Source organism: Podarcis cretensis (genome assembly GCF_951804945.1).
Source record: "Podarcis cretensis genome assembly, chromosome: 14".
Taxonomy (NCBI): Eukaryota; Metazoa; Chordata; class Lepidosauria; order Squamata; family Lacertidae; genus Podarcis; species Podarcis cretensis.
In genome coordinates this window covers 12473499-12487807 of record NC_137183.1, presented here as the reverse complement: position 1 = coordinate 12487807, position 14309 = coordinate 12473499, and the positions used below count along the sequence as shown (strand labels likewise).

Sequence of the window (14309 nt, the reverse complement as noted above, 5' to 3'; positions counted from 1 at the left end):
GGGAGAAGCCATGGCTGTTTGAAGCAGTTTGCTTTAAACGTCTAGTGCAGATGGGGCCTTGCTCTCACTCACACATACATTCACTTCCATCCACCCTCAAATTACAAGATAATGGCTACCACCTGCTGCCTGCTACAGATGATTATGTCCAATAACAGTGCAGTCTACCCTGAAATAAACACCATTGGGCTAAATGGGAACTACTCTCAGATTGCACACATAGTCGTGACAACTTTCTATTCTGCTGTTTTCCAGCAGAATATTTATTTATTTAGTTTGAATGAGCTGTTGCTCTCTCTGTATTTTGTGTCTGTTTACAAAATGGCATGGAAATCACTTTGTTACAAACGTTTAAATAATTGCTATCCTGCATTTTCCAGAAAAAAATATTGTTGTTTATATGTGCCTTGTTTGGAACCTGCATGTTTAGAATAAATGTGCATAGGAGTTTTCAGGGAGAGGGGTTGGGATTCCCCTAGGATTTTAGCACCGTTATAGCCAGCTTATAAATTTTAGGCCTTGGCAAAATAGTGTCAAATCCTCAAACCAAACCCTCCAAAAGGAAGTCCTTAGTGCATTAGGTTTTTTGTCTAGCTCCAATGGGATTTACTATTAATTTTGTTCCCTACTGTGTTAAATTAATCAACGGAACACATCCTGCGTAATTAATCAAAGAAAGCCTTGAGCTTACTCTGCTTCTGTAGCAAGCCTGCCGCAGATTTTTGAGCAGCATTTTAGATTCCCTATGTCGGGCTGAAATGCATGACTCCCAAAGCTTTTGCTAATGGTAAAGGAAATGATCTTGCCCTTTCCACTTTGGAGATCAAAAGGAGTCTGGGACGTCCTGCCAGGGACCAGGCTGGGGCTGATAGGAGTCAGAGTGCGGCAGCACCTGGGGGGCGCTTGCTTGATGAAGACTGGCCAGAATGCTGTGCATTTAGAAAAACAAAGTGAAAATCCCAGGAATGAGGAGCTGAAACAGCACTGAAGGTACCAAGCACCATGTGGCGGCTGTTCTGGATGGAAGCCAGAGCTGCCTTCTATGTAGATCAAGGGATGGGAAACCTTTGGTCCTCAAGATGTTGCTTAGCTACAACTCCATCACTCCTGGCCTTCAGCCATGATCGCTGGGGCTGATGGGAACTGTAATTCAGCAAGCACCAGGCAGGCCAAAGCTGCGCCGCACCTGAGATAGCTGATGATACAACGCACATGGAATATGATTGGATACCTTGTACGTTATTGTGCATAACTATTTGGTGCAAGCTGTTGATTTCTGTCTAACGCTGTTTCTAGTGTGGGTCAAACACGCAATTGCTTCACGTCTTTCAAGAGGACTTCATTTTGGGATACAAACCGCATAAAGAGGATGCGGAGCTGAAAGAAACCGAGATATTTTTCCAGCCCTCCAAAGGTATAGTGAAGCACTTGTACCCTACTCTTATCCATAAGCAAGGAATCTTTAGGGAATGTTGCGGTGCCCCTGGGAGGCAGCAGAAGATCTCCTGCTCAATGGGATCGACTAATCCAGCATCCTTTTTCCACAGAGGTCAACCAGATTCCCTCAAGCCAAACATGACCGCCATCTTCCTCTTCTTTTCATGTGCTCCAGCAGCCAAGATCCTAGCCATTGGGGCTAGTAGCCTTGGCTAGCCTTATCCTCTGTGAATGTGTCTAATCCTGTTTTAAAGCTCTCGAAGTTGGTGGCTGTTATGAAACTATATCTTGTGGTAGCAAATTCCATAGTCGAATTTAGTACTGTCTACTTTCCCTTGTTCATTGAGTGGTTCTGGGTCCTAATATTATTATTTTTTTTGGGGGGGGGGGAGATAAATGCCTTTCTCCACCCCCAGCCTATGCATCATTTTATACATTTTTATCATATTCCCACTTACTTGCCTTTTTTTCATAAGCATTATCATAACACATTATCATAGCCATGGCTTCTCCTAAAGAATCCTGAGAGCTACTGTTTGTTAACGGTGCTGAGAGTTGTTAGGAGATCCCCCCCCCAAAAAAAAAATGGAGCTACAATTTGCAGAGTTCCCTGGGAAGAGGAATTGACTGTTAAACTGCTACAATTCTTCTAGAATTGTAGCCCATTTGAAGAATGAATAGAACGTAGAGCCAAAATTCCCCTAAAGGTATCTGCAGTGAGGGCTTGGCAACTGCTGGGGCTCTTCAGGGGACATTCTCCATATATTTCCAATATATTTCCTATTTGACATCCTTTGCTAGTTGGCAATGCAGTATTTTGTATCTGGTAGCTTTTGGTAGAAAACTTGTAACAGTATTTAACATTGAGCAGTTTCTGACAATTCACGCACTACAACATTTCGTACTGATATGTGCTAAAATAATACACAAGTTGTCAACAAGCCTGAAACACTCAACTTTCAGGTGAGACTTCACTTCCAAAATATAAAATGAAATTTGAAAGTGTGTCCTCAAATTTGGAACAATGAAGTCAGAAGGTTTTCTGAGTTTTTGTGACTTAAAATCAGATTGGTTTAACTTTTCTTTCTTGCGTACACTGTTAGGTTTATGTACTGTGAACATACAGTGGTGCCTCGCAAGACAAAATTAATCCGTTCCGTGAGGCTCTTCGTATAGCGGTTTTTTCGTCTTGCGAAGCAAGCCCATTGACAGCTTAGCGGATTAGCGCTATTAGCGGTTTAGCGGCTTTTAGCGATCAGCTGTTAAGCGGCTTATCAGCGGATCAGCTGATAAGCAGCTTAGCGGCTTAGGAAAAGGGGGGGGGGGAGGGAAAAAAACCCGCAGGAACTCTCAATACATTTTCATCTTGCGAAGCAAGCCCATAGGGAAATTCGTTTTGCGAAGCGCCTCCAAAATGGAAAACCCTTTCGTCTAGCGGGTTTTCCGTCTTGCGAGGCGTTCGTCTTGCGGGGCACCACTGTATTACTTAATGATTTACAGTATTTAAAATGCAGCAGAAAGTGGTATTTTTTTTTAATGTGATCCTTACAGCGTCCATTTTTCATAAAATGTCATTGCCGCCCTGGGCATCTTTGGGAGGAAGACTGGGCTATAGGTTGGTTTGTTTGCTTATAAATATCACTTACATTGAAATGCCAGCTTGACATTAATATTTGGTTTTGATTTTGGACAGGTTATCGGCCACCACCCTTCTCCGAAAAGTTTTATCTAGTTGTAATCGAAAAAGACACAAATGGGTGTTCCATACTTCACATGTGGCATCTGCATCTTAAATCTGTTCAAGCATGTGTAGGTGAGTGAAGAAATTTCCAGATGAACATGTATTTTTACTCTAATCATGCACTGCTTGATTTAAGGCATTTTTTAAAATCCTGCCTTGCAGCTGGGGGAAGACAGCTAATAAGACAGTGTATAAAATCCAGTAACAATTCAATAGCAGAATTTGCAAATACCACCCAAGCCTCCAGACAAGCAGAGCTACAGAATAACTCAGTGGTGGAGCATTTGCCTTTTATGCAGAAGGTCCCAGATTCAGTCTCCAGGCGGAGCAGGGAACATTCTATGTCTGAAATCCCAGAGAGCCACTCTCATCCTGGAAATTCAGCATAGAAAATAATGAACTCATTGGGCCAATTGTTGTATTCAGTGTCACACTTAGAACAGTGTTCCATCATTGCAGGCATTTCTGCTTGTGCAACAGAACTTTCCCTTCCTCTCCTCCTCCTGTAAAGGCCCTTTAAATATGTTCCATTATTTTAATGTTGTATTTTATTTTTGTTTTTAAGTTGTAATCATTCTTCTTGTTTTTATTATTGTTTGTAAGCCGCTCTGAGCCCGGCCTTGGCTGGGGAGGGCGGGGTATAAATAAAAACACAGACTGACCCTCCCTCATTTCAATGGCACAACCTTTGTAGGCAAAAGGGCTGGGCGATGTATCGGTACGTCGCCTGGGACCAGTTTGAGGGCGAGAGGGCGATGGTGTCTTTATCACAGGTGGGGCTTACCTGCGCCTTACCTTCCTTCTCTGCTCCCTCCTTCCTCCCTGCACTGGGAGTGGCAGCGGTTTCACCCTGGTGCCTCACAGGGCCGGGGCCAAAGCTGCTCGTTCCTCCCCTTTTCAACATTGCAATGTATCACTACACCGCGATGTTCGGTTGGTGATACATTGCAATGTTGGAAAGCTGATATCGCCCAGCCCTAATAGGGAAGGGGCCTCTGTTTGCACAAGAGATATATCACACTGATTTTTTTAATTGCTGCATTGCTGTCAGTGTGTTAGAATTATTCACTTGTGTAACATTTGTGAGCATTTAATCGCAGTAGTGACATGTCAGGAAACCTATTTCATGCTTCTTTTTAAGCTTGTGCATGGTCAGGCTGCATAAAACCGATCAGATGCATTAAGTTACATGCTCCTAACTCTTCAGTAGGGTCTAATGACCATGCTAAAGATTGTAGGATGCCATCTGATGCACATTTACCTGGGCGTAAGCCCCATTGAGCACAGTGGGACTGCAACTCACTTCTGAGCAAACATGAATAGAACACTGCTGCACTCGGATCCTGCCTTCCCATCCGAACAGGATGCTAGACTAGATGGGTCTTAGGCCTGACTCGGCAGAGTTCTCCTTATTTCAGTTCATGTGCTTGTCTGTGGACCTGCTTGATAGACATGTGCAAAGAGATCCTAGCAGGGAAATTCTGCCCACTTGAGATTGCTAGCAGCTGCTGTTCAGAGACATACTATGCCTCCAACACTGGAGCCAAAAAACATATATCAGGGTTAGCTGCCATTGAAGGTCTTGTCTTCCATGAATTTGTCTAATCCTCTTCTAAAGCTTTTCACCCTGCATGCTATATCAAATCTTTGCCTATGTTTTAAATGGGAAGCATGTCCTTGTTACACACTGAACTTTTTTTTTTTTGTAATGATGCATCCTTAAAGCAAAGTCTGCTGAAGTTCAACCATCAGGAAACCAGCTGGGCATACCTGGGCAACAGACTGTCGACTCATCTCCAGATACCTCACCAGGTGCAGCACCCATGCCCCGTTCTTCATCTGTTGCTAATCTTCAGACAGCTAGTAAACTTATTTTGAGTTCTAGCTTGGTCTACAGTTGCCCATTGGATATTCCAGTTGGTGTAGAAGTTGTACGAGCTACTCCTTCTGCAGGTAAAACAATGATTCAATACTTAGTTACACTGATTCCTATAACTTTGGTTACCATTCTGAGACTTTTAGCAAATTCTGCATTCGTTGGTCCTCTGTAACCCTATAGATGCAAATTTTTTTTTTTTTATAATAATTTTTATTATTATACATTTTATAAATTTCCCTCCAATTCTTCGTTCAATCCCGCATACAACAAATCATAGTTATTTTTTTGACTTCCTTCAACGTCTCTGACAATCATCCGTAGTTACACCTTTAATACACATTCCCTTCTTTCGTATTGCCATTTTTCCTCCTTACTCCTATTATTTCTCATAAACAATACTTATTTTCTTTTTTTACAGTGCCTCTTTAAATCCCGCTAGCATTGTATTCACACCACATATATTTTTCAGATAATCCACAAATTTCCCCCAGTCTTCGATGAACTTTTGATCTTTAGTATATCTAATTTTCCCAGTTAATTTGTCCAGTTCTGGATGTAGTTTTCACTCTTGTTAATTTGTCCAGTTCTGGATGTAGTTTTCACTCTTGTATATTCTGAATTAGAAACATGAATTAGAAACAAAATGGATTGGAGACTGAAATGTTTGATACTGCTAAGAAATCAAAACAGATCTATCTTCATGCAGGCTTGTAAATAGCCAGTTGCCTGCAGACATTTCCTAGATGGGGAAAGCTTTTTAACTTTCAAGAGGGTGTAAGTTTCACTTGTTTGGACCACAGACCTGCCACAAATCAGCAGGCTAGTAACTTTTTGCGGGCTCTCTTAGGAGGCTGTGTTTGTGTCATGTAAATGCTGTTTCACCTTATGAACCACCCTGGGATCTTCATATGAAAGACGGTATACAATTTTTTATAATGATAATAAAAGTAATCTCTGATTCATTTAGGACACCTCAGCTCTTCATCAATTTACCCAGTCTGCCTCGCACCTTACTTGCTGGTTACTTCCTGTTCGGATGACAGAGTGCGGTTCTGGAGGTGCTCTGTTGAGACGGTGGTGAACAGCAGAAATGAAACAAAGGAAACCTATCACTGGAAGAAGTGGCCTTTAATGAACGATTCGAAAGATGACGACAGCAGCACAGTGGGCATTTCGGGAAGGCCTGTTGCTGTCAGCTGTTCCTATACGGGGCGCTTGGCTGTGGCATACAAACAACCCATGCAACACAACGGTTTTGTTTCCAAAGAATTTTCTATGCACGTTTGTATATTTGAATGTGAATCCACCGGCGGGTCGGAATGGGTCTTGGAGCAGACGATTCACCTGGACGATCTAGTGGAAGTCGGGAGCGTCCTTGACTCGAGAGTGAGCGTGGACAGCAATTTATTTGTATATAGTAAAATGGATGTATTTTTGAACAAGGATCGGCACCTGATGCCGAACACCAAGCATTTGGTCCACTTGGACTGGGTTTCGAAAGAAGACGGCTCACATATTCTGACGGTCAGCATGGGTGCGAATATATTCATGTACGGCCGACTTTCAGGAATTGTGACCGAGCAAACCAGCAGCAAAGAGGGGGTCGCCGTCATTACTTTACCACTAGGTGGTAGCATAAAGCAAGGCATAAGGTCCAAATGGGTGCTGCTGAGATCCATAGACTTGGTGTCCTCTGTAGATGGCACCCCTTCATTGCCAGTCTCCCTGTCTTGGGTAAGAGATGGGATACTGGTCGTGGGAATGGACTGTGAAATGCACGTCTATGCACAGTGGAAGCATGCCATGAAATCGGGGGGCAGCGAGAGCGACTGTTTCCTCGGCGAAGACTCCCCCACACAAGATCCATTGAAGACCAGTTGGATGGCCAAGAAAACCAGCATCATCGACGGAGCGGGCATTGTGGACGATGTTTTCGGAACCCCCACTGTGATTCAAGATGGTGGGCTTTTTGAAGCCGCCCACGTCCTTTCTCCTACCCTCCCGCAGTACCACCCAACCCAGCTCTTGGAGCTGATGGACCTAGGTAAAGTCCGCAGAGCAAAAGCCATTCTTTCGCATTTGGTGAAATGCATTGCGGGGGAAGTTGCCATTGTGAAAGACCCCGAGTCGGCCGACGGCGGCTCCAAACGGCACCTCTCTCGCACCATCAGCGTAAGTGGCAGCACCGCAAAGGACGCTGTCAGTACTGGGAAAGAGGGGACCCGGGACTATACAGAGATCGACTCTATCCCTCCGCTGCCATTGTACGCGCTGCTTTCGGCAGACCAGGATTCCACGTACAAGACGGAGGAAGCGACCAAAAGGCCTCAAGGCTCACAAGACCATGCCAAAAGGAAGCCAGAGGATCACTATTCGGATCTGTTCCAGGTTCAGCAGGTGACGACGGACGACTTCATTGATTTTGAGCCGGAAAGGAGAGAGCATAAATCCAAAGTCATCAACCTGTCTCAGTACGGGCCGACTTACTTTGGGCGAGAGCATGCCAGCGTCCTCTCAAGCCATCTAATGCACTCAAGTTTACCGGGACTTACTCGCCTCGAGCAGATGTTCTTGGTCGCTTTGGCAGACACTGTTGCTACCACAAGCACTGAGCTTGATGAAAACAGAGATAAGCATTACTCAGGTAAACAACTTGCCCACTGTCTCGTGGAATGCTTATTAAGGCAATAGGGGAAGATGCGACATTTAGGAAGTGGCGCAAGACATTTTTAAATTAGTGTGTGAGTTCTTGTTGACCTCTGATTTATTTTAAATGAATATATTTCATAAATATACCCTGCTTGGGCCCACCCACACATCCCACATTCAATCAATCTGTCAATCAAGTCAAGTAACCTTTGTTGGCATCACATAAGAACATTCAAAATACATTCAGAATAGATAGGCCAGCGCGATCTCGTCACCACCCCAACGGCACTGTCACCCGCCAAAGGGCAGAAGAGGCAAGCAATCTGCCTCATCTCTGTGGGTTTCCAGCAAGGGCAGGATCCTGTGGCATACTTCAGCGACAGAAAATCAAATAGAGGAACTTAGCTACTGTCTTGGTGAGCTCCTGGTCTCTCCCCTGTAATAAGAAGCGCATAACCTCCATCTCTGGTTTCCGTTTTGGAATACATAGATGGTCTAGAAATTGTTGGCAGAGATCATCATACATTTTACATTTAAGGGCCATGTGAGCTAGAGTTTCCACCAGGTGGGTATTGCATGGGCACATCCTATCTCCTTCTGCCCAACCCGCAAACCTACCCCAAATCAGTCAATCAAATACCTTTATTGGCCTCACATTATAAAACATTTCAAGTATCTGGAATAATTAACAAGACAAGTGTGAAGCTATCAACGGTTATAAGGTCACACTATGGTCGTGTGCATTTGAATATTCTGCTATGCCCTGCATATATAAATTGTTTTGAGAACCTTTTGTTTGAAAAGGCCTCATATGAATGTTGTAACTAAGCAACACGGACACCTGCATGTATTGTGTTTTAACCGTTTGGTGCGTTTTCACAGGGAGAGAAACTTTAGATGAATGCGGCCTGCGGTACCTGCTAGCTATGCGTTTGCATACATGCCTTCTGACATCACTCCCACCTTTATATCGTGTTCAGTTACTTCATCAAGGTAATTCTTTGGTGCGACCTGCCTGATGCGAATCACTCTAAGAAGCAGCAAGCAATGGGAAGAATAGGGTATCTAGTGACTGTGTGAGCCGTTGGGTATTGACCCATGGCAGGGTCTCCTTAGTGATGGCTCCCCGTTTGTGGTGAGGTGCCTCCTTTATTATTCAAGTGCGGGGGGAATATAGAAACATTGCTGCTTAAAAGGTATTTAGTGGCTGAAAAATACGAGGATCTTTGAAATTATTAGTAGTGAGGCTATGGGATTGGCATTTAGATGTTTATAATTGTTTTTAATACCTTGTATTTTATTTTTAGTTGTGTTGCTTAAAGCTTTTTATTTATTTATTGCCCTGGACTCCTTGGGTAGAGAAAAGGACAAGATATACTAGGGTTATGATGACAATTTTATTCACTAGATTGGTGGAATTGGAGGTTTTTCTTAAATTAATGTTCTGAATTCTAAAGCTCTGAATGCACGCTTGTTCCAAAATTTGCATAAAATGCATTTTTTGCATCATTCTTAACAAATTATGAACGTATGTCCCCAGTGGCTTTAAATCTAGTAAGTCAAACATGCTCCCACCTCCCCCTAGGCTCTTATTTCTGATCTAATTCACCATGTTGTAATTGCCTTGTGCCTGTGATTTCCCTGTGCCATGATTTAGGTGTTTCTACATGCCACTTTGCCTGGGCTTTTCATTCGGAGGCAGAGGAAGAGTTAATCAACATGATCCCTGCAATTCAAAGAGGAGACCCCCAGTGGTCCGAACTAAGAACTATGGGTATAGGCTGGTGGGTCAGAAACATCAACACACTCCGAAGGTGCATGGAGAAGGTAATTTGAGCCATTCTTGGTGATAACTGGAAGGTCATGAGCCTTTGAACCTGCCTTGTTCCAAGTCACATTGTTCTGAGGCATCTCATCCTGCCGTTATACAAATCTATGGTGTGATCTCGCTTGGCATACTGGGCATCATTTTGGTTGCCTCACCTCAAAAAGGATATTGTAGAACTGGAAAGGGGCAAACAAAATGGCAAAGCTTATGGCAATGCTTATATAGGACCTTGGGAAAATTGTATCCCTGAGGCTCTTGTAGTTTGGCAAAAGTAGATTAAGCTACTGGGAGTGTGTGAGAATGGGAAGAGAACTCTTAAAGAATGTGTCAAAATGGACTTCCCCTGTCTATTCTCAGCTTAAATGCAGGCACGCAAGATATGATCACAGGCTGCCATTTGAAGAGATTGGCTGTAGAACTGTGGTTAAGTTGGGAAATGCCCTTTGACTATTCTGAGCCTAAATAGATTTGCTGTTGGGGTTACAATCATAAAGCTCCAAAGCTCTTCCACAAAGCAAGTTTGAGCTGGTACGGAATTGTTCAAAACACAAGACCAAATACATTATTCTGTGAACCTCCCCGAGACCTCAGGGTATAGGGCAGTATATAAATTCAATAAATAATAATAATAAAGCTAGAGCTACTCGCCTTTGAGGAAACATTACAACATTTGGGACTATTCTTTGCCAAAAAAAGGCAACGGTGTTTGGGCAGTGGGAACATGGCAGAGGTATTTAAAACTATTCCTGATGCAAATGAAATAGATAGAGAGTTTTCCTCCCTTCCTCATACTAGAACTCAGGGGCATCCAATAAAGCTGAATACAGTGGTACCTCAGGTTACAGACGCTTCAGGTTACAGACGCCGCTAACCCAGAAATAGCACCTCGGGTTAAGAACTTTGCTTCAGGATAAGAACAGAAATTGGCCTCCGGCGGCGCGGCAGCAGCAGCAGGAGGAGGCCCCATTAGCTAAAGTGGTGCTTCAGGTTAAGAACAGTTTCAGGTTAAGAACAGACCTCCAGAACGAATTAAATACTTAACCTGAGGTACCACTGTATTGGAAGACTCAGGTCGCACAAAAGAGAGCATTTATTTGCACAGTGGATAGTTTCCACATTGAAATTGTTCGCACAAGATTTAGAAATGGCCACCCTTGAATTGCTTTAAGAGAGAATTAGACAAATTAATGAAGGATGGTGGGGGGAAAAGGTAAAGGACTCCTTGATGGTTAAGTCCAGTCAAAGGCGACTATGGGGTTGTGGCGCTCAGCTTTTCAGGCCGAGGGAATTGGCGTTTGTCCCCAGACAACTTTCCGGTTCATGTGGCCAGCATGACTAAACCACTTCTGGCGCAACAGAACACTGTGACGGAAACCAGAGTGCACAGAAACTCCATTTACCTTCCTGCCGCCGCAGTACCTATTTATTTACTTGCACTGGTATGCTTTTGAACTGCTAGGTTGGCAGGAGCTGGAACAGAGCAACGGGAGCTCACTCTGTTGCAGGGATTCAAACCGCCGACCTTCTGATCGGCAAGCCCAAGAGGCTCAGTGGTTTAGGCTACAGCACCACCCGTATCCCCTCATGCAGGATGGGTCTCTAAGTGGCTACTAGCCATAATGGCTGTATCTTTCCATACCCTTGATATCTTGGTTGCCATTTTCTGAACCTTTTATAGCACTATAATAGCTTTTTTGGAATGAGGCAACCAGAACTCAACATGGTATTCCGAATGTGGTCACACCATAGGTTTGTGTAATGGCATTATGATACTGGCAGTTTTATTTTCAATTGCTTTTCAAACGATCCCTTACATGCAATTTGCCTTTTTCATGGCCACCACACATTGAGTCGACATTTTCATCGAGCTTATCCAATATGCTTAGAAATGTTTCATATTACGGTATTATTTTGTCCAACACTGAGCATGCATAGAAAAGCATGCATAGGATCAATATTGCTGCTAATCAATCAATTATTATTGTTTACCTACCTACCCTGATACATTACTTTCCTTTTGCAGAAAGGCTTTTGGGTGGGGAGCAGGAGAGAGCAGGATACTATCATTGACAAAAATCAAAGCATTTTATTAGTTTGCTATTTCATTTATGAGCTTGAGAAAAGCAGATACGATAGAGGTAATGGCACCAGCGATGGCACCATACATTTTTGCTTCTAAGAAAGAAGGCAAAACAAAGATGGGAATATGCCTTTTTGCTGCTTAGGGAAAGCAGTTGAAGGCAGGTTGGTTGGGTGAAAGGCCAGAGGCAGATCTGCAGATCACCTGCAATTTGTGTAGTTTAATCTGCTTGCAGCCCTTACTCTCTGTGATACTGTGGACTTTCTTTTTCTTTTTCTCCTAAATATGACAGGTTGCAAAAGCAGCATTTCAGAGGAACAACGATGCCTTGGATGCTGCGCTATTTTACCTTGCGATGAAGAAAAAAGCAGTGGTGTGGGGTCTGTTTCGGTAAGTCCCATTAACTTGGCCTTTCCTTCTTCCCTCGCGGGTGGCGCTGTGGTCTAAACCACTGAGCCCCCTGGGCTTGCCGATCAGAAGGTCGGTGGTTCGAATCCCCACAACGGGGTGAGTTCCCGTTGCTCTGTCCCAGCTCCTGCCAACATAGCAGTTCGAAAGCACCCCAGTGCAAGTAGATAAATAGGCACCACTGCACTGGGAAGGTAAATGGCATTTCCATGCACTCTGGTTTCCGTCGCGGTGTTCCGTTGCACCAGAGGTGGTTTAGTCAAGCTGGCCACATGACCCGGAAAGCTATCTGTGGACAAACGCCGGCTCTCTCGGCCTGAAGCAAGATGAACGCTGCAACCCCATAGTTGCCTTTGACTGGACTTAACCATCCAGGGGTCCATTACCTTTATCTTACCTTCCCTTGAAAAAAACCCAGTTAGGATATAGGCGAAAGTTTGTATAAAATTACAGAGACTTGTGCCCCTTTTCGAGTTGATATTCTGCTTCCTGTGCAATCCTTCTCAGCAGTGAGTCCCACTGAGTTTGAGAGGCCTTACCTCTGGGTGAATGTGCACAGAAGGTGCAGCCCTAATGGACATATCTATCTCCCTTTGTTTTCCAACACAGGTCTCAGCATGATGAGAAAATGACACAGTTCTTCAGCCATAATTTCAGTGAAGATAGATGGCGCAAAGCAGCTTTGAAAAATGCTTTTGCTTTGCTGGGGAAACAGCGCTTTGAGCAGTCGGCTGCCTTTTTCTTGTTGGCTGGGTCACTAAAGGATGCTATTGAGGTATTGTTGCCCCAAATACATGGGTGGTTTTGTTGTGGTGGTTTATAGGTTCTTCTGTTCATTCATATATCTGTAGTACAGTCGTACCTTGGTTATTGAACAGCTTAGTTCTCGAACGTTTTGGCTCCCCAACGCCGCAAACTCCTTGGAAGTGAGTGTTCTGGTTTGCAAACTGTTTTTGGAAGCCGAAGCTTCCTGCAGCCAATCAGAAGCCATGTTTTCGTTTCTGAACATTTTGAAAGTTGAGCGGGCTTCCAGAATGGATTCTGTTCAACTTCCAAGGTATGACTGTAGTCTCTTCCCTTCTCCCAAATTTTATTTATTTATACTTTTCAAGTATGTACATTTCACTCATTTTATACATTTCACTAATTTTACATTTATATTGACATTTCAAAACTTGGACCCATCTTCCTTTTGCGACTCTAAATTGTTTTAAACTGTTTTTCACGTGGTGTTATATTCGTTGCAACCTGCCCTACGCGTAATAAATAAACGCAGAAATATTTGTAAATTAAAGTGCGCTTATGGAACCTTGATGTTCATTTTCTTCATAGGTGTGTCTTGAGAAGATGGAAGACATCCAGCTAGCTATGGTTATTGCTCGTCTGTATGAATCCGAATTTGAGATCTCCTCCACCTATACAGCCATCCTTTATGAGAAGATATTGGGCTGTGAGAAAGATGGAAGTGGATTCAGCTGTGCAAAACTGCACCCGGACCCTTTCCTGCGAAGTCTTTCCTACTGGGTAATGAAAGAGTACACTAGAGCACTCGACACTTTACTGGAACAAACACCAAAGGAAGATGATGAAAACCCAGGTAAAGACTGTTTCAGATCAGGGGTGTAGCGTGCTGGGGGAGGGGCAGCTGGGCCGAGTCCCGGGCGCACGATTCGGACGGGGTGCGAACCAGGCATTCCCCCGCAGGGATCCCCTCCCTTCCCCAACCTGTCTGGGCCTGGCCTTGCTGCTATATCCCCATCACCCTCACTGAATGGCTGGCCGGCCAATGTTGAGTGGATGCACCTGCCAAGGGCCATGTTGGCCAGTTCGGCTCCCCCATGCGCAGGCGCACAAGTGGTACACCATGGCCCTGCGAACCCTCTGTGTCCCACACTTGCCCAGCAGTGTTGGCAACCAAGGCTGGGTCGACACAGCGGGTTTTATGTTCACCCTCTGCGCCACACCCTGGGCACCGGCAAAGGATGCAATGCCACTGTTTCAGATTGTTAGGAAAGCCTCAGTCTTGGAAGGAATGTTGCTTCATTTCAATTACTTATTTAAGGCACTTGGTTGGTTGGTTTTTTTCATTGCCCTGTGCCAAAAAGACCCTCAAGGCAACTTGCAGCTAAAATATAACTCAAATAAAATAGAAACTTGCAGAGAACAAATGGAAAGGAATAATAATTACCGTATTTTTTGCTCTGTAAGACTCACTTTTTTCTTCCTAAAAAGTAAGGGGAAATGTGTGTGCGTCTTATGGAGCGAATGCAGGCTGCGCAGTTATCCC

The 14309-nt window shown here is 44.1% G+C and overlaps 1 protein-coding gene across 7 annotated transcripts in view; it reads left to right on the top strand.

Annotated features, from left to right (window-relative positions):
- DMXL2 (Dmx like 2) overlaps positions 1–14309 on the top strand; it is a 107353-nt gene that overhangs the window by 46436 nt on the left and 46608 nt on the right. For all 7 annotated transcript variants that reach the window (XM_079953088.1, XM_079953087.1, XM_079953090.1 and 4 more), the window contains exons 15-23: positions 1297–1414; positions 3131–3250; positions 4904–5131; positions 6025–7701; positions 8589–8699; positions 9364–9533; positions 11907–12004; positions 12632–12797; positions 13355–13619. In XM_079953088.1, coding sequence (XP_079809214.1) covers positions 1297–1414; positions 3131–3250; positions 4904–5131; positions 6025–7701; positions 8589–8699; positions 9364–9533; positions 11907–12004; positions 12632–12797; positions 13355–13619 — 2953 coding nt within the window. The remainder of the gene's footprint in view (positions 1–1296; positions 1415–3130; positions 3251–4903; positions 5132–6024; positions 7702–8588; positions 8700–9363; positions 9534–11906; positions 12005–12631; positions 12798–13354; positions 13620–14309) is intronic.